This window comes from Podarcis pityusensis, assembly GCF_964106645.2.
Source record: "Podarcis pityusensis genome assembly, chromosome: 3".
Taxonomy (NCBI): Eukaryota; Metazoa; Chordata; class Lepidosauria; order Squamata; family Lacertidae; genus Podarcis; species Podarcis pityusensis.
This window is the reverse complement of record NC_138026.1, coordinates 38138526-38162241: the sequence shown is the minus strand read 5'-3', so window position 1 is coordinate 38162241 and position 23716 is coordinate 38138526. Positions and strand designations below refer to the sequence as shown.

Sequence of the window (23716 nt, the reverse complement as noted above, 5' to 3'; positions counted from 1 at the left end):
TAAAGCCAGATCATTCACTTTCCACCCCTCTCCTGAAATTATTTAGTGACCCACGACACTCACCCAGACCCACACATTTGAGGGATAACCAGCCTCATATAACTCTAATTAATGCATGAAGGAGTTGATGCCACAGAGTAAGCTGTTCTGCCAGGCTTAGCTAGGTCACTTCCCTTCACCTCAGGAGGAAGGTAATCAAGCCTATTTTTGTCCCACTGTCTACCTTAGAAGCTCAACGTGTGATGTCTGAACTGGCTGCTGCAGCTAACATTGCATGGCTCTAACAAGCCTTTCTTGTGTTCCTATCTCTATAATTTAGGAACTTTCACCACTGTAGCTAAGGCAATTACTGCTTATGTTTTCTAACTAAGGAAAAGCACATGAATCTGACTTTTGGAGAGTTTGTAAGTAAAGTATTTCTATCTTACCAAACATGTGGTCTTTTTCTATGCTAGGGGAACAGGGGGACTTTGGAAGGAACTCAACAGAGCATATTTTAAAGGTCTAAAAGCCTATAGTCCTATGCTTTACTTTGCTGCATAATTTTAAATCTCTAGTGGGGTTCTCTCGCCAAAGATTACTTGACCCAAAACAAGAACTTGGCATCCAGAAATTCTCTATTTTTTCCCCTTGCCACCAACAACAATCAGATTGTCAAAGGAGCAGCGGTATTGCATGCAAACACCTGCAAATGCCCCTAGGTGAAAGATGGGAAGGCAGATGAATGATCTAACTGCAAATACAGCAGCAGCAAACTTAGCATCAACATGGCCTGGTGTTGGGAGAAGAAAAGCTATACTAGCCTGTAGGTGCAGCCATTCCCATTTGCCTTAGTGACTTTGTATGTGCATTTTATGCCTAGTACTTGCTGTGGAGCTACTAAAACTTGTAATCTTCATCCTTGGGGAATCTGCAGACATCAACTACATTTTATACATTTTCTGGGTAATATGCAAGAACTGCATATGAGGATCTAGGATGTGAGTCACGGGTGTACACATCCAGCTCTAAGAATTATAATAACTTAAGACTAGTACATGACTCTGGTTTTGGCAGTTGGTTGCTGTACCAAAACATAATTGATGCATCTTGCTAACTTCAAGACTATTAAAGATGCACGTTGTTTACTGAACACTTACCACGTGCTGCCAGAGTTGTCTTTGTTTCCAAAAGCACTGAAAGAACCATCATCTCTTTGATACAGAAGCTCTCTTTGGTATCCTGGAGAAATGAAAGATGAGAACAGCATCGTATGACAGTTGGGCTAAGTTTATTCAATAGGTTTATCACCTCCCAGCTAGGCATCCACTGCAGACTAATTGCTAAACCTTATAGGAACCAAACTGCTACTCATGCTTGGTTGAATAATGCATCTCAACTACAAAGTAGTGTCTTATAAAAAGCAAGATCTATGAGAAATTCCTTATTACAGCGGGTTTACAGTCTCAGATAATCAAAAAGCTGATGCACTAATTGATGTACGTAATGTAATGGGAGGCTGAATTGGAATATTATACAGAAAGAATTCAAATACTGATTTATGTTTTTTATTACATTTATATTCCACTCCACCTGCCATTTTATCCTCACAACACTCCTGTGAGGTAGGTCAGGCTGAGAGAAGGCAACTGGCCAAAGGTCAGCTAGCAAGCTTCAGGGGCAAAGTACTTAACTCCTTCATCATGAAGCCCAATTATTATTCCCACTGCTAACAAACTGATTCTGAGAAGCGCTTACCCAGGGACCTTATGTGATAAAGTGAAATGTGAAATATACTTTTCTAGTTTAAAACTGTATTCAGGGAATCGCACTCACATTTTACTCTTCAGCGTGCATGGGAGCAGATAAAGTGAATGACTTGTGTAATCTTACTAACAGAACCCATGTTATCTGAACCATGATAGTCCCATATATCTATCTCTCCTGAGTATTCTTTAAGTCTTGGATTTTGTTTTGTTTTTTAATCCCATATATATTATGCTAGCTCTGCTCCCAATCTGAAAGTGAAAAATCAGCAGAAGAAAGAAGTGGGCAGAAGCTTGCCAAGTAGAACAGAGCAGCTGCACTATCTAATTGGCGGGTGGGGATCACTGTCGTGTACCAGGAGAGAGAGGGGTGAGGGGGCAGGGAGATTGGTCTGGCATAAAACACACCTGGTGAGCCAACCCAGTGCATTTCTGGAAGTGAGACAGAGGTGGAAACATTTAGGAAAATTAAAATCAATCAACCCAGATAAAGGGTGCAATTCACTTAGCACCCCTTTAACAAACAGCAGGAAAATAATAAAATCAGAGGGCTGGGCTTGGAAGCATAATCTCTCCTAGTTTGCACTTTAAACTACATCATCCATACGACATATTACCACCATTATACTTCCCCAAACACACACACACACAGATGTAAAACAAACTGGCCAAAAGAGAACCATGTTTGTGCACTAAAGCTAAGATGTTTGTAATGCCTTTTGATTAAACACCACCTGGCAGGAACTCATATCTCAAAATGTGTTAAAAAAAATACTTGTATGAAGTGATCAAATGACCAAATGAATTAGCCTTTAGGAATAACTCAGCTGTTAGAATAAAACCACAAGGTGGAATTCAACTGTGTTTTATTCAAAGCAGACCCACTGAAATTAATGGACCCAACTTAGTTGTGTTCATTAATTTTAAGTGGTGGGTCTGCTCTAGAGTAAAACTTAGTTGAATACAACGCATAATCTCAATGTGTGTAAATCAGTAATTTAGAGTCACTTCATATTTTACAATCAACTTGGCTAGAGATAATCTCCTATGTAGGAAAAACACAAGTTTACCATAATGGGACTACTTTTGTGTCATGAGCACATGTTACATGCTATGATCCTACCAAAAGAAAAGTGAGAACCAATGGATCCACTGGACAGTCAAGAAGCAATTATTATAAACTACAGAGGACACACCAGAGACATTTCACAGTTTAGACAGAAAGAAGCAAACCTGGGTTAGTCAACGAACATACACCAAAAAAAATTATAATCTACTGCCAATCACTATTTCCTGATGAGTGTCCCTATACAATACCTGTCTCTGTTGCGTTGACATTTCACCTTTTTAGAGCAGTTGTTTCCATAAATAAAAAGCACACCTTACAAATGTAATGCATGAAATGGCCACTGAGTCATTTACGAGTATGGGTGAGAAACTGTAGTATGAACTGCAATCCCAAACACACTCATTAGGGTGCAAACACCTTCCAATACAGTGGGAGTTACTTCAGTGCAAAAGAGTGTAGGATTGAACTTTTAGGCAAGCTTTAGAAAGGAACACTGTATACTGTTTTCAAAGACGTTCCAACTTAGAAATGTTAAAAAGGTGGTGTACTGGATGATTTTTATTGACAGTGTAGCATAACAAAAAGCTATTCATAATCATCAAGCAAAGTATAGAAAAACATTTGTAAAGGTTGTTTTGGAACCTGTACTTTTTAGGAATTCAAACATATGATATAAAGTTTATTTTATGCTACACTGGGTAGACTATGATCACGATGTATAAAAGAATATGTATAAATATAAGCCTTTCCAAAAGGACCATAAGAAGCAACTGTACAAAACAAAAGAAAACGAGATGGAGAGAAGTATTTTTCTATTTTAAAATCAAAGCTATTCCATGATAGCTTTTATTCTGGCTGCAAAAGACTGCAAAGAAACATTGTAAATCCCAAAGCCAATCATGATTTAAGTTAAACAGTGTATCACTGAATGACAAATTTAACAATACAGTTATGACTCATTTAAAAATAGCTTTAATGAAACTAATGTTTGGAGAAGTTAAAAACATTATGATAGTATAAATCAATCTACAGGGAGTGACAGATTGCTTGCAAACTTCAAAGAAGTTGCTTAAAAAACAGATGTTCATTATTTTTGAAACTAACTGTGTAACTTTAGGGTGGCCAAAGTCCAGTTGTCAGGCCAAATACAACCCATGGAGTTCAGCAAAGCAAACAAAACCGTTTCTGTTGTTGGTGGCCTTTGTTCCTTCTTTGTGGGAGACTGATCTGGGATGCAAGTCCAAATTTAGTTGTAACATGACAGTACCAAAGTCAACAGTCCTACACTGAAGATTAAATCTGCCCAATTGTGTTCAAAAAGGATGCAACCTGTGTGGTGCAAGAGCAGTTTGGAAGTCAGGACTGTGTATGTCGCAACTCTACTTAAGTAAAGAAGAAACAGATAATATGGTTTTGGGTGAGAAAACTAGCTTCTTCAGATTTTTTATCTTTTTATGTTTCCAGTTGTATTAGGATTCCAAAGGTACAGTTAAACTGAGTTTATTGCAAAACTATACTTAAACCATGTCTGTGGGCAATGTAGAATTTGAATTACCTTGTTACACACATTACAGGAGGTGTTACAATCCTGGTCATTTCTTATTGTGACAGCTGCCACTGGCAAGCTTTCAGGGCTCACAAAATTGTCTCAGTGTTTGCAATTTTCTGCCCATTCTGCCCCTCTATCTATCCATCACACATCTGAGGCGTGTATAGGGAAAAGGGAAAGCAACCCATGCAGGAGGAATGATTTCTCCCATCAAACCTTAATAGAAACCCACAATAAATGGCAGGCTCTTCTCCAAAAACAGATTCTTACCTTCTCTCATATATGACATGGCTTTTGATTTAAGTCTGGGCTTCAGGTCTCCTGCTTTGGCCAGATAGTCCAGAACATAAATATTGGGTGCAAAATTGATCATATTCTGTTCCCCACAGCCATAAGGCATCTTGATCAGTGAGTCCAAACCGCTGATAGAGGGGCCGAGGATGTCTCCTGAAAGATACAGTTCACAAGACAACGTAACGGAAACGCCAGTAGAAAAATGTGGAAGGTTGAGTTAATCACTTTGCGAGTTTTCTTTGCATCACTTCTAAAGGATACCCTAATATACTCATGCACTTCAATGAAGCAGACACACAATAACTGAAATTATCATACATATGCAGTACACTTTATCACTTCTGCTGATAATGTGAGTCTAGGGAATGGGCCAAGAGTATTTGAGGCTGCAGCATTGCTGAAATTCACCAAGTGCAGACCTGATTAATCTCCTGGATATGAGACCACTAGGAGCTCAACATAAAACAAAATATAATAAATCAATGTCTTTTTAAAATTTGATGGTAATAACATATAAAACTGAAGACCAACAACAACAAAAAACCCAGAAATGTCCAGCAGGTATACAATAGTCTACAGAGCTATGCTAGTATGTTAGCAGTGTTTGAAACTTCCATTGTTCTAGGCACATTTTGCGACAGGGAATTTCATTAGCCCAAGCAGTTTCTGAGCTGCAGTGTGGAAGGAAAGGAGGACTTTTTTCTGGCTCCCCACTTCCAGATACTCTCTGAAGACTGGACAAGAGACCCTGTTAAGAATATTAGGGTGATGGGCAGGGAAAGGATTAGAACATGTGAAAAATGAAAATAATATTTTAGCTGCAGTTCATTCATTTTCAGCTTTGTATTATTGTTATAAAAAAGCGTGCCTAGACATTCCGTTGTTGCGCCCATAACCTAGCTTTAAGGTGCCATTTAGCTCCTAGCTTTCATATCTTAGTTTTCAACACTGTATGTTAGCAATAAAAAAGGAGGATGAAATTAATGGGTTATATGAGAAATAGCCTGCACAGCATTTCCTTTTCACTGACATGGAACACTTCCACCTATTCTCACAGGCAAGGGATAATTTATCTATTCAAAACCAGTCATGATACCATACCAGTAACAAAATAACTTGCATGCTGAATAATTCAGCAATCAATTAGAGCACACTCTTACTGATATTTCAGTTTCATATTTACTTTTTATTTGCCAGCAGGCATCAAAATGAAACAATGTAAGAGGAGTGAAATGCTTACCAATAACTGTGACTTGCACTCTTTCGCTGCCAGGTACTACATCAGAGGGAAAAGTGAAGTTCAGTCTTTTTGTTTCAAATCCTATTCTTTTGGACAGGTCCAAAAGAACTGTCTCTGAGTGAGACTGTTCTAATCCCTCAGCCTGTGAAAAAATAAACAAAGACTAGATGCATGTCCAAAAGTTATTAGGTATGGTAGTTCTTTGTGCACTTCTCCCAATATCACGGACCTCTACAGATCTCAGAGTGCAATCCTGTATCGACTTAGCTGGGATTAAGCACCGCTGAACTCAATGGAAATAATGTCTGAGTAGACATTTGTATAGGATTGCATTGGCAGTGCTGATATTGGGAAATGAAGCAAAAATGTAACAATGCATATCCTCATGGATTTTTGCTTCACAAGAGCTGATGTGCAGTATTAATTTTGAATAACAAGTTATCAAAATTGCATCTTATGACAATATATAAACTCTTTTCAAGACTAATAAATTTCTGCCATGAAGTTTTCTGCAACAGAGTTGGGTCTTCCTAATAATTAATAGCTTAATGCGAAGGTTTTCAAGGAGCACAATTTAAGCCTATTTTTGTGCAGAAAACAACCATAAAGCTTCTTCACATTTTTATTTCAACAATTTGCAATTACATACTGCTTAACACTGTAGTTTGTAAGTGGTGCACAACTTCCATGTTAGTCTTGGTTCATGTGGAACCCAAATATACCTTAAGGGCCAGTTCAGATACTGTATAAACATGCCTGACTTCATAAACAATGATCTACTAAATTAATGCGCCACGTACTTTACAAAACAGTTCTAGTATTTGTGTATTATACCTTTATGTGCAGAAATAAGTGCTTTAAGTCTCATGGTCTGGAAGTGAACAGCAGACCTGAAGCTGCGGTGTGAGTGGCCTGGTTGAGACATATTGCTTAACCATGCCGAGAAGGGAACTTAATATTGGAAAAATGAGGAACAGAGAGAATCTAAAATTGACAGATTCTTCCATCTCAAGCTATGCTCAAATGCAAACACTGACTATCACCGGTTTTAGATATATCAGTACTAAGCAGTGCTCCATTAATGTAATTTCCTCAGAAACCAAGGAAACTTATTTCACAGCAAATGTGTTATGGCTGAGATATTAATTATGTAACCTTCAACATGAGATTTGTTAGAATCATTATTTTCCTGTAGTAATAAGTTTATCCTTCTCAATATTGCTAATCCTTTCATCAGATTCTGTCTTCCCACTTCAGTTTTGTCCTGTCCGCATAGACACCATGTTTCTTCCGTGTTCTATGCAGAACCTAGACACAGCTCCAGAGTTAAGCACAAATTGGGTTCTTACAACACTCAGATCATCACTCCCTTTAGAAACTTCCCGTAAATACTTAAAACTAATTATCAACTGTGTGCAACTTTTAAAAGTGGTTCATCCATCCGACAAACAGCTTGTGTAATTAATGATTTAAATTACCTTCACTAATACTTTCTGTAAAAGAGCATCAGAAGCAATGGGAGATATTGCCGTCACTCTGATGGGAATCTCTCCAATTTGCTTTGGCTTGATTGGAAAAATAACAGTCTTTGCAGCTTCACTTGGTACCCATACTGATCGCTGGTTTCCCATGGCATTTATATCATTAGAAACAATAAGGATTTCAAAGGTGTCACTTGTATCAAGGGTCACCGTAACCTATAAAAAAAGTGGTTAATTAACATATATTTTGTGCTACTAGAAAAGACATTTAATGTGACATTTAGCAGGAGGCACAGAAAGGATTTCACATGGATGTGACTACTACCAATTATAACGTGGGTGGGCCCGCCAGGATACATCAACCTTAGAGTACCCAGCAACACTCAAGAAAACACAAACAAGAAAGAAGGGGGTGGGCAACTGGGAACTAAGAGAATGGAAAGTGAGACAAATATGACACCAGGAGATAGGACAGAGAAAAGAAGAAAGTGCAGAGTAAATGTCAAAAGCAAAATAACATGTGAAACTTGTGCAAATGGAGGCATTTTCTGCTAAGGCAAAGCCACACTTAGCTATAACGTTCTGTATTGTACTAAAAACAGTCCAATTGGCATCAAAATTCAATCTGCGCTTCTGTCCAAGCCCATCCATACAGCATGATTCTATGCATGTTTACTCAGCTGCAATTCTTACTGTGTTCAAGGTAGCTTACTCATTAGAACATCTGCGTAGGATCACAGCCTAAGCCAAATAAAAAACCCCAACAAAATCCGATTGCAAAATGACTCCCCACCCCCTAGGGTCAGTAACCGATAGACTTAAACAGTCTATCTCTGAATCCATGCTCCAGCAAGACCATGAACTACCCCAGCAAAGGTTAACTAAGAGCTGGCAACAGCAAAGATAAGGCAACTACAAGACATCATGGGCAAAATCTAAAATTGTGTGCATGGACTTCCTCTCACACAACAGGACTTCCTCTTGCTCTCCTCACCTTACACTCCCTACACACACCCAAATTTGCTCCAGAGGGTTGGGTGCATGCAGGCAAGGGTACAGAGAACAAATGTGAATTGTTGTGTGAGAAGGCCATTCTGCTCACGTACAGACACCCATTGGATTCCACCTAATATTAGAAAATGAACAAATGAATGAATGTTTACCTCAGTGCCTTCTTTCAAATAATTAAAGAGGTTTACTTCCAAAACAATCTCTTCTCCTCTTGTAACACTAGGAGGAAGGTTTAAGGAAACAAAAAAGGGCTGGAAGACTTCTAACTGAAAAATATAAAAAGTTATACAACAGTGAACCCTTGTGGTGTATAGGTTAGTTGTTCAGCAGAATACAATTTAAATGCAGATGGTTTTTGATTAGAACTTTTCACAACAGACCTTGACCATTGGCCAGTTAGAATTTAATTGACTAAAAACAAACATCAGTATGCTAAGAAATGGGGGGTGCAACTTTCACATAGCAAATTTTGTAGGTCGTGCACTTCTTGAAGTACCTCAGCCGGCATGCTAGAAGCTGACATATAGCTGCACAGATTGAATATGGGGCTCCAAAACACAGCTGCCCCATCTCTCAACTCGCACACATACAAAGATGTGTCTCTTTCACAACTATGGCACTCTTATATGCCCAGGACAGCATTTAGCCCCTGAACCTTGCATAGCTACAGTATGAGATAGTTCTTGGGGCATGTTTCCTACACTTAAAAAAGAATTTACTGTTGCCTGTATTAGAATAACTTTAGGTGCTGGTTCAAGAGCAAAATCTATTTACTGAGCATATTTTGATTAAAGTAGGTTAAAGACTGTAGCTGTTGTGATGCAAGTAGGGTTGCCAACCAGATATTATTTGATTAGCCAGACCAGAAGAGCTATGTTATATCAGGCAATAAATACTAGCATCCAAAGGCACTGAGCTCCAAATCCTGCCAAAGTCCACCCCACCCAGATTATTCCAGGCTCCAAAGCTGATATACCAGTTTCTGCCCAACTTCACTCCATCTCTACCCCCATATCACTAATATTTTGAAAATAAAAGTTGGCCACCCTGTAATCCACTGGGGCTCTCTGCACATGTGTAAGGGATAGCATGAATAAAGAATGGCTTTTCCGCATATTTTCAGGCAGCAGTCCCACCGGTCAATATATTCCAAAATAGACTGTGATATGGTCAGTAGAGTGAGGCAGAGGGTGGGTGAAACTGATGCTCAGAAAAAGAAGAAAAACTCACTGTACACAAAGTTCTCAATTCACACTTGTGAATTATGTTGTGCTTGCAAGGAGCACCCACTAGGAAATTATACCCATCACAGATTTTCATTAATACCAGATAAGGCTCATTCCTAAGCCCTGTAAGCTTATTAACACTGTATCTATAAAACCTGTGCTCAGTTATATGTTTTTGTAAAAATATTATTTGCATGTGTCAATGTATAACATGTTTTCACCATATGGAACTTTAAATAGAAACCGAGCAGTCCAACAATGTACAGGAGGGAAATTAAGTCATTGTGAGAAGTGAAGTGGAATCTTGGCTATGGATTCATTAAAGACTACTCAACTGTTGGCACGTTCAGCCAAGCGTGCACTTTCATAGTCAGAAATCACCAGGACTGATCCGTCTCTGCCAAACTACATACATTCAGAGGAAAAAGGAATATTGACCTTAATCTCAAATGAGCTTGAAATAAAAGTTAATATCCAGATCCAAATCCATGAATGAGGTATTCTCATAATCAAATGTTTTGTTCTCATATATAACTGCCAGATGGAAAGCCTGGACCTCAAACCTCAACCACTCTTCTTGTTTGATTATAATATCAGATTTGATACTGAATATTGTTCAAGAGGTTCACTAATGAGTATATTTTTATGTAATTTTTTTTAGAAGAAAAAATAAACTTATATACAGTGGTACTTCGGTTTTCAAACGTCTCCGTTGATGAACGTTTTGGAACTCGAATGCTGTAAGCTCGAACGTGCCTCTGAAGTCGAACCGGAAACATGGCTTCCGTATTGAGCTGTCCATATTGAGATTTCTGTTTTGAGGCTTCTGTTTTGAGTTTTCATTTTTCGAACGTTTCGGAACTTGAATGGTCTTCCAGAATGGATTACATTCAAAAACCGAGGTGCCACTGTACTATCTTATCCTAAAACAGGGCGAGGGAACCTTTGGTCCTCCAGATGTCGATGAGACTACACCTCCCATCCTCCCTGACCACTGGGCATGCTATCTGGGGCTGAGAGGGATCAGAGTCCAACAACAGCTGGAAAACTGACAGAACGTGTTGGCAGATATGGCATTGGGTTGGATCCTTAGTCTTGGTGGGAGGCAGGGCTTGGGAGTCAGTCCCCTTCTATAAAAAAATAGGGTACCCTGTTAAAGGGATCCAAGAGGGGTTGCTTCTGTCCAGATGCCGAGATGGCAGTCCTGGTATGACTTCCTGCAACTGATGTATATCATAGAGCAACCCTTAACCCAGGGCCAACCCAACCATTATTCTACCTACAGTCGGGCTGGCTGATTCAGGGTACATACCCACGGCCTACACCAAAGGCTACATACATCTGTAATCAATAAAGTTGTGGTCTGTTTGAACCCAATACTTTGTCCTGTCTCTTTATTTGTCATCATTCTCTGGGCCCTGGCCAGGCACAGGCTCCCTGCACCTGGGCATGCAATACATTTGTGGGCTCACCAATGACTCTCTCCCAAACCAGCACTTGCCAAGTCAGAAGCATGATCACCACTTCTGCACAGGGAAGATCCTCAAAAAGATAACAGTAGGCCTGGGATGCCTCTGCAATGCTTTCTTACTGAGTCTTTTTTTTTGGGGGGGGGGGGGTCATCAAGCTGGTAGGAAGGCCAAGAGCAACACTAGCAAGACAAAATGGCAGCATTGCTCTCTCACTTCCCTCCAAGTTGGCTGGCATACCCCTTATCATTGAAGCTTCCTGGATTTCCCCTAATTTTGCCCTAGTGTGCCTGGTGGATTCTTTTGCCAGGGACCTGAAACCTCACTAGCTCTTTTAGAGGGGGGTGGCAGTAGTAATGTGAAGGTTTGTAAAAGGTTCAGCCTGTAGCCTGATTAAGGAAGATCAATACACCCAGGTTGAAGAAACTGGCCGTTTCTGCTCATTCATCTTTATGGTGCAATCCTACAAAGCCTTACACAAAAGCAAGTTTAATGGGACTTTTTCTCAGAGTAGATATAGGCGCGCAGTCCTAATAATGCTTCCCAACTCCTTATCTAGTAAATGCATTAAGCAGAACTGCTTTTGGGCCAAACTACATGCCAATGTTTGAGTGCCATTCCACTGCTTCTGCTGCCCTGAGAGCACAAGCCAACAGCTGTCTTCTGTCACTATTACGGAGTTAGGGTTCTGAGGTATCCCATATTATTTAGGGAATAGGACACATCACTAAAGTAGCAAAAGGTTGTATTTATTTTGAAGTCTGTTTTTATAGTGATGCTTTCAACTCATCCTAACCGTATTATTATTTTTCTTAGATTAGAGTGCCCTCTAGTGCCTAACTATTTCCTGCAGTCTTTTCCTTCGCCGGATCTTTCCTGTTTCCTCAGAAAGCTTTTATTGGGAGGCAAGGATAGGCTACAAACCCAACTTGCCACTGGGCTTATTCTCTCTAGAACAATAAGGCTCTTCTAGCCCTTTTCCTGCTGCTAATTCTCTTCTCTTGCTCTGTTCTCCTCCACAGCTTTCCTCATCCCTGTGGTTTAAATGGCAGCTGAGGCAATGTTAAAGTTTAAGGCACCAAATATCTGAAAAAGATGCCCTTCACCTTTGGAATGCCCTCAGTTTCTGAGCTGCATCTTCTCACCACCACATGGACATAGCATTGTTGGCAGATGAAATCACACCTCTATGCTCAGGGTTCTACAGAGGGGTGAGGTGTATTTGCACTTGAATTTCTGTTACCTCAATAGGCGTTTTCATCACACCCAGTCCAAGGTTTTCAGATATTATAAATGCACTAGCTACCCAGGTAGTAATGGTATCAGGAACAGTGACATTCAGTGTTGTTTCAGTCGATCTAAAAATGAAAAGAAAGCAGAAATATAATTTCAGAAGGATAAACATCAACAATGGTCAGTAAATCTAGGCTGACTTTCCTGGTGGAGTAATGAATGATTTGCTAAATCAAGTTAACGGTTTGAGGAAAGATTTGCAAAGGTACAAATGAAGGCTATGCAGTTTCTACATAAGGGCCATGGTTCTATTTATATTTATGAGACAAGGGTGCCTGCCACATACATATTGGTGTTTTGGAGTGGAAGACACTTTGAAGCGGTAAGCAAAAATATATGTTCATAAGCATGGAGCAGAAAGGACACATGCTAAAGGATCCAAGATTGGCAGCATACCCCTGACATATGCCCACTACTTGCTACAAATATGCACTTCTGCTTTACACTGTGCTTGATGTTTTAATTTGTTGGAAGCTGCCCAAAGTGGCTGGGGAAACCCAGTCAGATGGGTGGCATATAAATAAATGCTTGTTGCTGTTAAACTTTATGGTGTTTGTCACTCAAGTATGAACCAGCTTCTAAGAGTATTTTGCCCTTTTCCTTATTTGTAACTCTAGAAAACATTGTTTATAACATTCTTCAAGAATGGGCTGTCCTGCATATTGGTGCTCGGCAAAGATGCCCATTTGATGGGAAACTCTTCAACAGAAGTATTAAAAGCTACAGAGAAGTTCCTTCCGCTGGTAATACATTACATTAATTGTTCTCAAATAAGAATGTATATGTAAAGAAAACGCTTTCTGTTTACCTTGTTGTGATTTCACGCCAAATCCACGTCTCTGGAAAATTTGTCCTTATATGGGGATTTTCAAAACCAACAGACTCTCTTGCGGGCTCCAGATGATGCTGAAAGTCTAAAGCTGAGCTATAATCCATAACTGGGGGGGGGGGGGGGGAGAGAGAATACTGTAACATTCTCTTCATATAATTTCAGTGTTTAGAATCTACACTGCATCCTAAATTGTGTCACTCTTTTTCAACACACACACACACACACACACACACACACACACACGTGTGTGTGTGTGTGTGTGTGTGTGTGTGTAAAGGTAAAGGGACCCCTGACCATTAGGTCCAGTCGTGGCCGACTCTGGGGTTGCTGCGCTCATCTCGCTTTATTGGCCGAGGGAGCCGGCGTACAGCTTCTGGGTCAAGTGGCCAGCATGACTAAGCCGCTTCTGGCGAATGAGAGCAGCGCACGGAAACACCGTTTACCTTCCCGCTGGAGCAGTACCTATTTATCTACTTGCACTTGATGTGCTTTTGAACTGCTGAACAGCAAGTCCTAGGCTCTGTGGTTTAATCCACAGCGCCACCCACATCCCATATATATATATTTATTTGCTTAATTGAAATAAACAAAAGAAAGGAACACTTGTTTTATGTTCTACATACATTGCATGAATTATACTTGATGTGACTTTTACTTACAGCCTTCATAGTTTTCATCTTCTGGAAGGCTGGCATCAGTCGATACCCAGAGTTTGCAATTCTAAACACAATATATAAAAATAACTTTAAATTTAAAAAATATGCAACATATGAACCATTTTTGTCAACCTATATTTTATTTCTTTTAAGCATATTTTAAAACATGCATAAATAAACAACATTTTTAGTTTAGAAAATAAAAGCTAGCTTTGTGTTGAAGAAAGTCAGTATCTACAGAGGACTGAGTTTTCTTCTCTCCAATTGCATCTGAAAACACAAGCATACTAATGAATGGACTTGCCTACTGAGTAACCCTTACTAAACTTTTATTTTCTTTAATACATCAAAACAATGGAAAAGTACATATGCATTTTAAAACTGTACCTGAAAGACACCATATGAACTTCTGGCTGCACCATAATCAAGTCTTCTATTATATAAACTTAGCTCATGATGAACCTAAAATAATAGTAATAGTACTTAGTTTTCATAGGAGAAACCAAAATAAATTCAATTAATCATGATCACATAGATCTTGTTTTAACAAAGAATATTCTACTTAGCAAGAGCCTTATCTGTAAGAATAACAAAGCAAACGTTGTAAGACACAAAAATAATAAAAGTCAACAAAAACAGTTATCTGCCACTTAGTTGTTATGATACTTTAAAATTGAGTATATACAGAATTGTTAACAAAATCCTTGCAAAAATACTATGGGAATCAATAAAATTGTTTTCTCACTTCCCCTGTATCTCTACCACTTACCACAGGTTTGTCAATAGTTTCTCACTTTTTCTACACCATGCATAATTTTATACATCTCTATCATATCCCACTTTATTCACTATATTTCCAAACTAAAAAGCCTAAAATGTTGCAACCTTTCTTCATGGGGAAGTTGCTCTAGACCCTTGATCATTTCAGGTGCCCCTTCCAGCACCTTTCCCACTTTTTGAGGTGCAGGAACCAGAACGGTACAAACTTTTATTCTCTAATGCTTTTTGCCATCCCATACTATAAAAAGGCCACTCCTGGAACTTCCGACAGCTTCAGGAAGGTTGGGAAGTAACACTCTTTTAATAATATGTTACTTATATGCTCAGCTTCCCTGAAAACCTCCCCTACATACTAAAGGATAAAGTTGGCAAGTTGGCAAGAACTGTAGATAGGGGTCAGGAGGAAGAAGGAAGCACCAGCATTGTTGTGTGTCTCTCATTCTACTTCCCACAAAAGGATTATATAATTCTCCCCAATTCTTGCTCTCAAGCTGTGAAAACGGATTCTTCCCATTCTTTGCTTCTTAGGCCCACTTCATGGAGGCTTACTTTAACAGTATAATGGCAAAGCTCACAATCAAATCTAATAGCTGCTCCTACACAGTTCTAAAATACACTTCAAACATTTCTTTTCTTTCAGAAACTTACAGCATCCTCTGTGATATCACTTCTTTTCCCCAGGAGCTTTGTGCTTTTGTCAACAACCAGAAGACCAATGGTTGTTTTTGGTTCCGTCACATTAATCTTGAGAGTGACTTCCTCAGAAGGCCCAGCTCTATTTTTATTCCAATACATATTGATCTGGGGGTGGGGGGAAGCATATCAGTTTACATTATGCAGTAGATAAAGGAGAATGAACAATTATTTTACTTCAGGTGCTGACTCCTATATATATTTTTTAAAGAAATGTACCCATGGGAGGGAAGTTCAGGTTACAGCCACAGTGCTGGAGAGAGAGTGTGAATCCCCTCATTAAAAAACAAAAAACATGGTGTTATCTCCAGTCATGGATCTCTTGATAACCTATCTATTTTGGCCCAAAGATGCAGGAGCCATCCTTAGAAGACAGAGAAAGAAGAATGAAGCAAGGTTAAAAGTGGGGAAAGGCCAGAAGAAAAAATAAGTCAAAGTAGCAGACAGAGGAAACACAACGCAGGATTGAAGAGATGAACAGCACATGACCTAAAAGGGACTGGAGTTAGAAAGCTGGGGAGGGGGGCAGATAAGCAAATTGGGCCAAACATATTCCATTTTTATATCAAACAACTGTAGCAAAGTAAAAATAATCTGTATTTATTTAAATTATTTTAATGTAACTGTGATTTTTAATGCTACTGTTTAACCATATATGCCACCCAGAGAGCATATAGGATGGCTTTTAAATTAAATGCAAATATGTAAATAAACGTATGCAGTGTATAGAATGCATACTCTTTTGCACAACATGGACATAAGGCCATGCACTGTGAAGCTGTTTGAACCAGCAGCCAATACATTTAACCCTAAGCATCCTTTGCTGGTAGGTACAGCAAGGTCTATAAATGGGCTCTAATGCAGGAAACCCAGTTTAAAATCTGAAAGATGTTAATGAGCAATTAAAAAGACCAACTAGTGAAATAGTTTGTAAACCATAACTCTATGCTAATGCCTATCAGTGTGTGGGCTTCAGTTACATACTATGTTTATTTGACTTGTATTTATTTATGCTTCCCTTTTTGTGTATAGTCTCAAAACAAAACAGAACACCATATGTGTGAGAGGAAGTCGATGCACACAAACTTACCTGATTTTTAAAGATGAGTTGAACAGGAATGCAGAGATCATCACTAATTACTTCACCATCGTCACTCACATAGTAGGCAATTATGCATGCTGTAGGAGCCCAAGAATGCTCTGGTGTTAAAAAGAATTCTGCAACGTTTACTTTACCCGCAGCCACAATTTGTTCTTTAGATACCACCTATATGAGGAGGGGGGAAAGTTAACTGATTTTCCTATCAGCTGAGTTCTAGCTGAAATTGTCACACATCTCACAATTCAACATCTGTTATTTATAAAAGCACCTTGCACACCAGCCTAATCTCCAAGCGGTGCAAGATTCCAAGGGTTCCAGGAGCGCATATCCAAGGTCTGTGTCTCCTTTTGGAAATGAGGCACAGTGGAGACTGTGGTTTCTTTATGGTATATAGTCTTTTTATACATATATACAACCTGAGTCTATGACAGAGGAGTTCGCAGCCCAAGAGCCTTCTTCCATAGCTGCAGTCTTGGATCCAGACAGACATCAAACATGGTGCTCTCAAAACACTGCTCTGCCCCTCCTGCAACCTGCTTTACTTCCAGGTCACAGAACTCCTAGCTCTAACCCCTCTAAGATCTGGCATTATCAGTTGAGGGAAAGGGGACCCACCCTCTTACCATCTCACACCAAGTTCCTCTGATGCTTTGTTATCTTAAAGGCCCATTACCCAGCTTAATAACTTAATGCATGAAGTTTAGCTTAGTTTAACAGGCTTTCAACACTTGTTGATTCAAGGGGATTAGAAGCGTTTGGCATACAACTTAAAACACACAGGTCCGGCACCCAGTTTTAACACCTCCAAGCCTTAATTAAATTCTAACACCCACTGGATCCGGGGATAATAGAGGTCTAGCACCCACAAACTCATAACAGTATAATAACAACTATACAGGTGTCACGTGAATAGGTCTGGGCAATTTTTGTATGCCACACATTGCAGCAAACACAGGTGTACCAATACATTTACATTCAGTAGGAAAGCTACAACCAGTCTCACCTCTCTGATTAGCATACCCAAATGATACAAGTATGTACAATTGGTATTTTTAAATGCTTGCTCATAGTCCTATCTGGAAATTATAGTTATTTTTGAGTAGCAAAATCCTACTTATTGCCTATGCTGTCTTTCCCGTGTTTGTGGTAAAATTCAACACAATACATATAAAATAATTTTTTAAATACCATATAACTGATCTCTTTCATCGGCTTGTTGCTTTGAAGATTCAGCTCAAATGGAGTCCCAACCTAGGGGGAAAAATAACACAACTTGAATGAACATGCTAATTGCCTATCATGATGTAGTGTATTATTAGTGAATTTTGAAGCTCATTGATTATTGGAAAGCAGAAGTTACCTTTACATCCTGGCTTGCTTTTTTAATCTGGAGAAAAGTCATAGTGGTAGAGTAGAATGTACCATATATGATTATAGAAGTTTCGCTCTCCAGAAATTTGGCCTGTAAAAAAAAAAGGAACGGGTGGCAGGACATTCAACACATTGTGAGGAAAATGATAAAGTTCAATTAATGTTTCACAAATTGTATAATTAGTGCCTCTCCTAATTGAAGAAACATACGTAAATAAATGAAGATATCAATCTGCCTTTAATGGTTAAAATGGAAAAAAAGAAAAAGCTGCACTCCATCAGAATGCAAAAAGAAGGTAGAGATGGACAATCCAATAGTTCCTGAAGCAATTTTCTTAAATTATCATCTCAAATTAGTCTCACATCACATCATTAGCATCACAGAACTTTTGATTTTCTTTTTCCACTCAGAAGATGTTTCTGTGCCCAGAGATGAAACATAGCAAACACCCATGATGGAACAGACAAACTCTCTCTTTCTCCATTGCCAGCTAAATTGGACTGATGCAGTAGAACACCCTGCACCTGCTTAGTCAGTCTACTCTACTGTCCTAGCCATGGATAGACTGAAGAGTGGCTCCATACCGTCAGAGGAAGAATCTTCTATCTATATCCAGTAAGGAAGCCAATCAGGCTGGCAAAGAAGAACAGAGCATCTACTTTGTCAGCTCACTGTTTTGCAAAATGGGTCAGGCTATTTGAGAAGGAACAAAAAGATGAAGGGACATGGCTAGGAAAAGTACTAGGAGAGAATTCAGAGGCCTGACAGGCCAAATTAGGCACCTCCCTAGGTTGGATGATTGCTAACAAGTTGTGGTGAAGCTTCTGCTTTAATTTTTCACTAAACCACCATTTCTCATCCCATATGAATTTGAGGAACTGTTGTTTATCTTAACTCTAGGTAGTTAACAACCCAGGATATCAAGCCACAGTTTCATCCTGGTTTGCTTTAACTAACTAGAGGTATTATAATTCCCAGAATTTTGTGATGAGAAATAACAGTTTAGCAAAAAATGAAAGCGAAAAATTTCACTCTCTTCCTCTTGTTCACATATGAGTGGAGAGGAAGCTTAACTATGGTTCATAATAGTTGCCTGAACCACTGGTGGGCACACCTCCTATGAAGTCTAAAAGGATAAATTAATACACTTGAAATGAATGTCCTCCTGCATCCTGCAGGGTTTGGCCTTTGTGAGTAGAGGTCAATGAGGCAACCTCTCCAGTGAACTGAGGTGTTGGCAGTCCAACCAAAAGGTGAACCCTTTGGACCATAAGTGACATTGTGGGGAGAGCACACTGAGGATGCAGCACTGCTCATCCCAACAGATGATAAAGGCAGGGTAAGAGATGCATCAGGGATAGGTCCTGGCATATCAAAATAAATAGCTAAAATAGAGAATAATAATAAATATGCTCAGTTTTCACAAAAAGCCTAGCAGAATAGGTATGTTTTAAATGACTTCCTAAAAATCTCAACAGGGTAAACCTAAGCCTGGAAGAACTCCCCTGGCATGGAGTTTCATAGTACTGATATCACATCTATCTGTCAGACTCGCCACCTATTAAGGAGAATAATAACATAGGCCTACTAGGCAGGGTTGTTGTAAGGGATATTGAGATGCATCTGAAGCACTTTGAATACTCAGGTAGGCATAATAACAAGTTTCCATACTAAGATTCTTTTCATCTTCTGATTAAGTATTTACATATTTTGACGGGGAAAACAAAGAAAAAGCATACCTTAACATGCAGTGTTGTTGTATTAACTTGAACCGGAAACTCAATCTCAATAATCCCATTTTCTGGCACATGGTAGATTAGGTTCTGAGATGCCTCATTTGCCTGTGATTCACCTCCATCACCATATGGGTAGTAAGCAGGATTCCCTATGGATGTGGCAGTGATCACAATGTCATTCCTTCGCTCATCAGACGACAGCAGACTGTTGTCAATTTTTGTTACTTTCAGCTGAAAATAGTAAAAGGCATGTCCATAAATCAAACCAAAACTTTCAAAACCATGATTTACAACAACTAAGATTTATACTCAAATCCTAAATATGGAATGCCAACAGTTCATTTAGTGCTGACAGCTTGCAACCACCAATAACTAATACACCAAGAGACTCAAAAGAAATTGTAATTAATTTATTTAAAAGACAATATCTATATATACAGTATTTTTAAAAACCCAACTCTTGTCTCCATAATACTGCTTTTTCCCCCTAGAATGATACTGATAATATAAAGAGTAGTAGAATAACTCACCGTAGCTATGAAGTTCAGACTAGGCTTGAGAACTGCTGGATACTCAGAAAATTCTAGTATGTAGTCATGATGCTTTGGAAATACAGTAGCACTTGCATTTTGGGAGATTCCTGTTAGAATATTTGGAGGGTTTAAAAAAAGTCACATGCATAATCATTCATTCCTAATAACACTTGCAGAGTCTGTATTTCTCATGATTCCAACTACCAACAGTTTATACTGCTGAGAAAGGCAGCTCCTTTCTCAGCATGTAGCAAGGATTTGCAGGGAGCTGGATATGCAGGGGAAAGTCTCCTCCTACAAGGCAAAAAAGGGGGAGGAGGCATGCCCTAGGGAGTGACGACGGCTTGATTATGAGCCTCAAAGGCCAAAGGTACCCCATACCTGCCTTAAAGAAAACCCCATATAAAACTGCATACCTGTAAGTGCTTCTGTAACCACAGCTGTAATTTCCACCGGCATCTGGTGATGCGCAGAATAACCCCAATTGTTGTAAGTTATATTTTCCACCTCTAGAACATCGAATGTAAAGTTCACAGATCCATTAATCTGAAAACAACAACAACAAGAAGAAAAACTAATCAATCTGTTTTATCTTTTGAAAGGAATAAGCAGGCATGGGGGAGAGAGAACCAGACCATATTTGTATCACTGCATTTCCCTTAAGCGTTAAGGTAGCATTAGCAGAGCCCAATTTGGAAATGGAAATGATAAATAAAACAAAATATTGGCAAAACATGAACCTGCAGTGGATCTTGGAAACATCAGAAGTTGGGCTGATAGTGAGCCTAAGCAGCACCAACCACCTGCCAAAGGAGGGAATTGCAGGCAGATCAACCATACCAGTCGCTACTGCCTTCTTACTCCAACAAGCAAGAGTAGGTCAAGTGTCATGCCCTGACCCCATGAATGTTTCTGGCTCAGGAGATCTGCTATCACTGCTTACAGATTACCTGCACATTACTCTAACTTTGTCTTTAGCTGAAAACTCTAGGGGAGCTGGAACTGGGACATCTCTACATTACACACTGCTTTCTTCAGTGGGGGACTACTACGTAATGGCCACCGCACAGATCATTAGAGAACTGCTTAATCACTTGGATGACAGACTGATAAGCATAAGCTACAGGGTAGCATAGTGTCAGGAAACTGCCATCAGTGCCGGAGGGAGAGAGCAAGCTCCAGAGGGATTCCAGAGAGCGTCCCGGGATTGGGAGAGGCAGCCCATCTTCTGGGGAAGAGAATCAGCATAGCACCAGTGGAGAAGGGGGGCAGATGGGGGAATCGGCGAGGCGATCCCATGAGTAAGGGTCCTCCGCTGCCTATGCCCTCCTTGCGCAGAAGGCTTTCGCGCAGAGAGAGTAGGAGGAGACTAGGCGTCAAAGAGCTTCTTTGCTGGAAGAAGTTTAAGAAACGCCCACTGACGGATTCTGCCAGCGATTGAGACAGCCACGGGTGAGTGGCTATCCGGACAGAAAAGGTTCACTCAGGCAACCCAGCCAGGTGTTGGCACCGGCTTACGCACGAGCAACCCCTTGAACCATTACACATAGGTAGGCAGCTGAGTAAAAAAAAGCTAAGGCACTGGATTGCAATTTAAAAGATTTATTATTTCCACAAAGAAATCCTTGAGGTGGCTGAAGAAGTGTTATCCCCCCCCCCCCCAACATAAAGACATGTCAGGTGCTAACTGCAGCTCACCTCAAATGTCTTAGTGATATTTTTCTTCCTTCCATAGAACTGGGAACAATCAACAGTTACTTTTCCTTGTACAGGTTTTCCATATGTGTACCTGAAACAGTCAACAAAAAACCCATCATTTCAAAACAAGTTTCTGAAGACAGGTTGATTCAATCTCATAAGCCTACAAGTATCCACTTGAATCTGATCCTACATACCATGCATGTAACTTTAAATCTGGGGATCATACCCTTTCTGGATCTGGGCATACTGCAAATTACACCGAATCAGTGAAATTATTGCCCATCACTAATAAAATGTATCTTTTACTTTATTAACAACAATAACTACAAGTATCCCTACTATACATACAGAGACAGAGTGGACATAAGCAACACCTCAGGTTATCTGGAAATTTATTGGAATTTTAACTCTCATGAAATTCACCAGCCATAACGGTGCCACACAAGTGTTCCTGCAGTTAACACCGTCTTTCTTACAGCTTCTGCCCTAACAACTTTCTTCAAGTTCACTTGTGGGGTCAATGACATTATTTAATTGTCCTGTTCTGGGAGAAGGGCTTAAATTACCAGTTTTCTCTTTATAGCCACAGTAATTTCTCATTTTAAAATTATTATTATTAGTTTTGTATTTTAAAATTGTACTCAGAAAAATATACTTTTAAAAAATAATGATCAACTGTTATGTCTGCAAAGAAGGAATCAATAACTGAATTAAATCCCACTTTTGCATGGTTAGGAACTAGCTAAGGACTAACACAGGTGTACAATGCATATAGATCTCAAATGATGTAAGATTCACTTTTTACCTACTTTGCTGTGACAGTACCAGTGAAATTCATGTCTTTCTGAGAATAAAACAGAGGAGTTGCTAGAAAGACTTCAAACTTTGGTAGCACTAAAAAAGAAGAAACTGTAATTAATTTGATGGCCATAGCTATGTTTTTCAATACATGTTTCATTAATGTGGTTTTCTCAGTATAATGCAAACAATGTATTTATGTATCTCATCTAGGGCTTTTAATTTGCTGAGGGTGCTGAATGTACAATCCTCTAAACCAGGGGTGGGAAATCTAAGAAACATGGGAAATACTGAGCCACAAAATATGCCCACCCCCACAAAAAAGTCTGGTCTTGGACTTCCGGGTTGGCGCCTCTGGCAATGGCGGATCTCCTCCGATCGGGAGGAATCCGCTCCGTGGAAAACAGGGTCTGAACCGCCACGGCAAGGCGGAGACCCATCAAAAACCACAGGCGGGAGAAGCCTGTGGACGTGGGATTCGGCTGGCACCTTTGCGCCCCCCCTACTCGTGGGGAAACCCGGTTTCGGGGATCCGGAGCGACGTGGGGTGAGTGGCGCGGTGCTTTGAATAGACTGCTTCTTTCACGGAGTGAAGCCGCATTGCTGTTGCCGGAGAGCGCTGACTTTTTCCTGTGGACAATTGGATTTTAAACAACTGCCCGTGAGTAAAACGGAAAATTGGATTAAGAAACTTTTTAATTTGGCACTGAAGAGGGAAGGTCTAAACAGGAAGTCCGCCTTCCGCTTTTGTAGATAGATTGAAGCAAAGACACGGCAAGCTAGAGTTTAGAAAGTTGTCTGTAAAGGATCAAATTTTCATGATTTAAAATTACTGAACCCCCCTTGGAAGCAGGAGAAGAGGGGGGAACCTTTTTTAGACTGTTTAAACCTGCAGAAGAGAGAGTAAAGAAAGGCAATTTTCCACCATCTTGAACCTGGGAGCGGGGTGTCAGGACAGACGTTTTGGGGAAGTTCATTGACTATGGACAAACGTTTTTGACAGATAGTTAAAAGAAGAGAAGCATATTGATTCCATTGTTCCCCTTCGCATTTAAAAGGAACAAAATATTGACAAAATATCCGAAAAAGGAAAACTTTGTTGCTAGATCTGCTTTTTTTAAAAAAAAAAAAGATGG

General features: G+C 39.7%; 1 protein-coding gene across 4 annotated transcripts in view; it reads right to left on the bottom strand.

Annotated features, from left to right (window-relative positions):
* Nucleotides 1-23716, bottom strand: part of CD109 (CD109 molecule) — a 67678-nt gene that overhangs the window by 21820 nt on the left and 22142 nt on the right. For all 4 annotated transcript variants that reach the window (XM_080997960.1, XM_080997961.1, XM_080997958.1 and 1 more), the window contains exons 7-24: nt 22592-22676; nt 21780-21870; nt 20498-20627; nt 20079-20188; nt 19552-19779; nt 17801-17902; nt 17629-17691; nt 16429-16605; nt 15294-15446; nt 14253-14327; nt 13869-13929; nt 13186-13315; nt 12328-12442; nt 8542-8655; nt 7376-7594; nt 5898-6039; nt 4634-4810; nt 1140-1221 (exon numbers count right to left, since the gene is read on the bottom strand). In XM_080997960.1, coding sequence (XP_080854086.1) covers nt 1140-1221; nt 4634-4810; nt 5898-6039; nt 7376-7594; nt 8542-8655; nt 12328-12442; nt 13186-13315; nt 13869-13929; nt 14253-14327; nt 15294-15446; nt 16429-16605; nt 17629-17691; nt 17801-17902; nt 19552-19779; nt 20079-20188; nt 20498-20627; nt 21780-21870; nt 22592-22676 — 2254 coding nt within the window. The remainder of the gene's footprint in view (nt 1-1139; nt 1222-4633; nt 4811-5897; nt 6040-7375; nt 7595-8541; nt 8656-12327; nt 12443-13185; nt 13316-13868; nt 13930-14252; nt 14328-15293; nt 15447-16428; nt 16606-17628; nt 17692-17800; nt 17903-19551; nt 19780-20078; nt 20189-20497; nt 20628-21779; nt 21871-22591; nt 22677-23716) is intronic.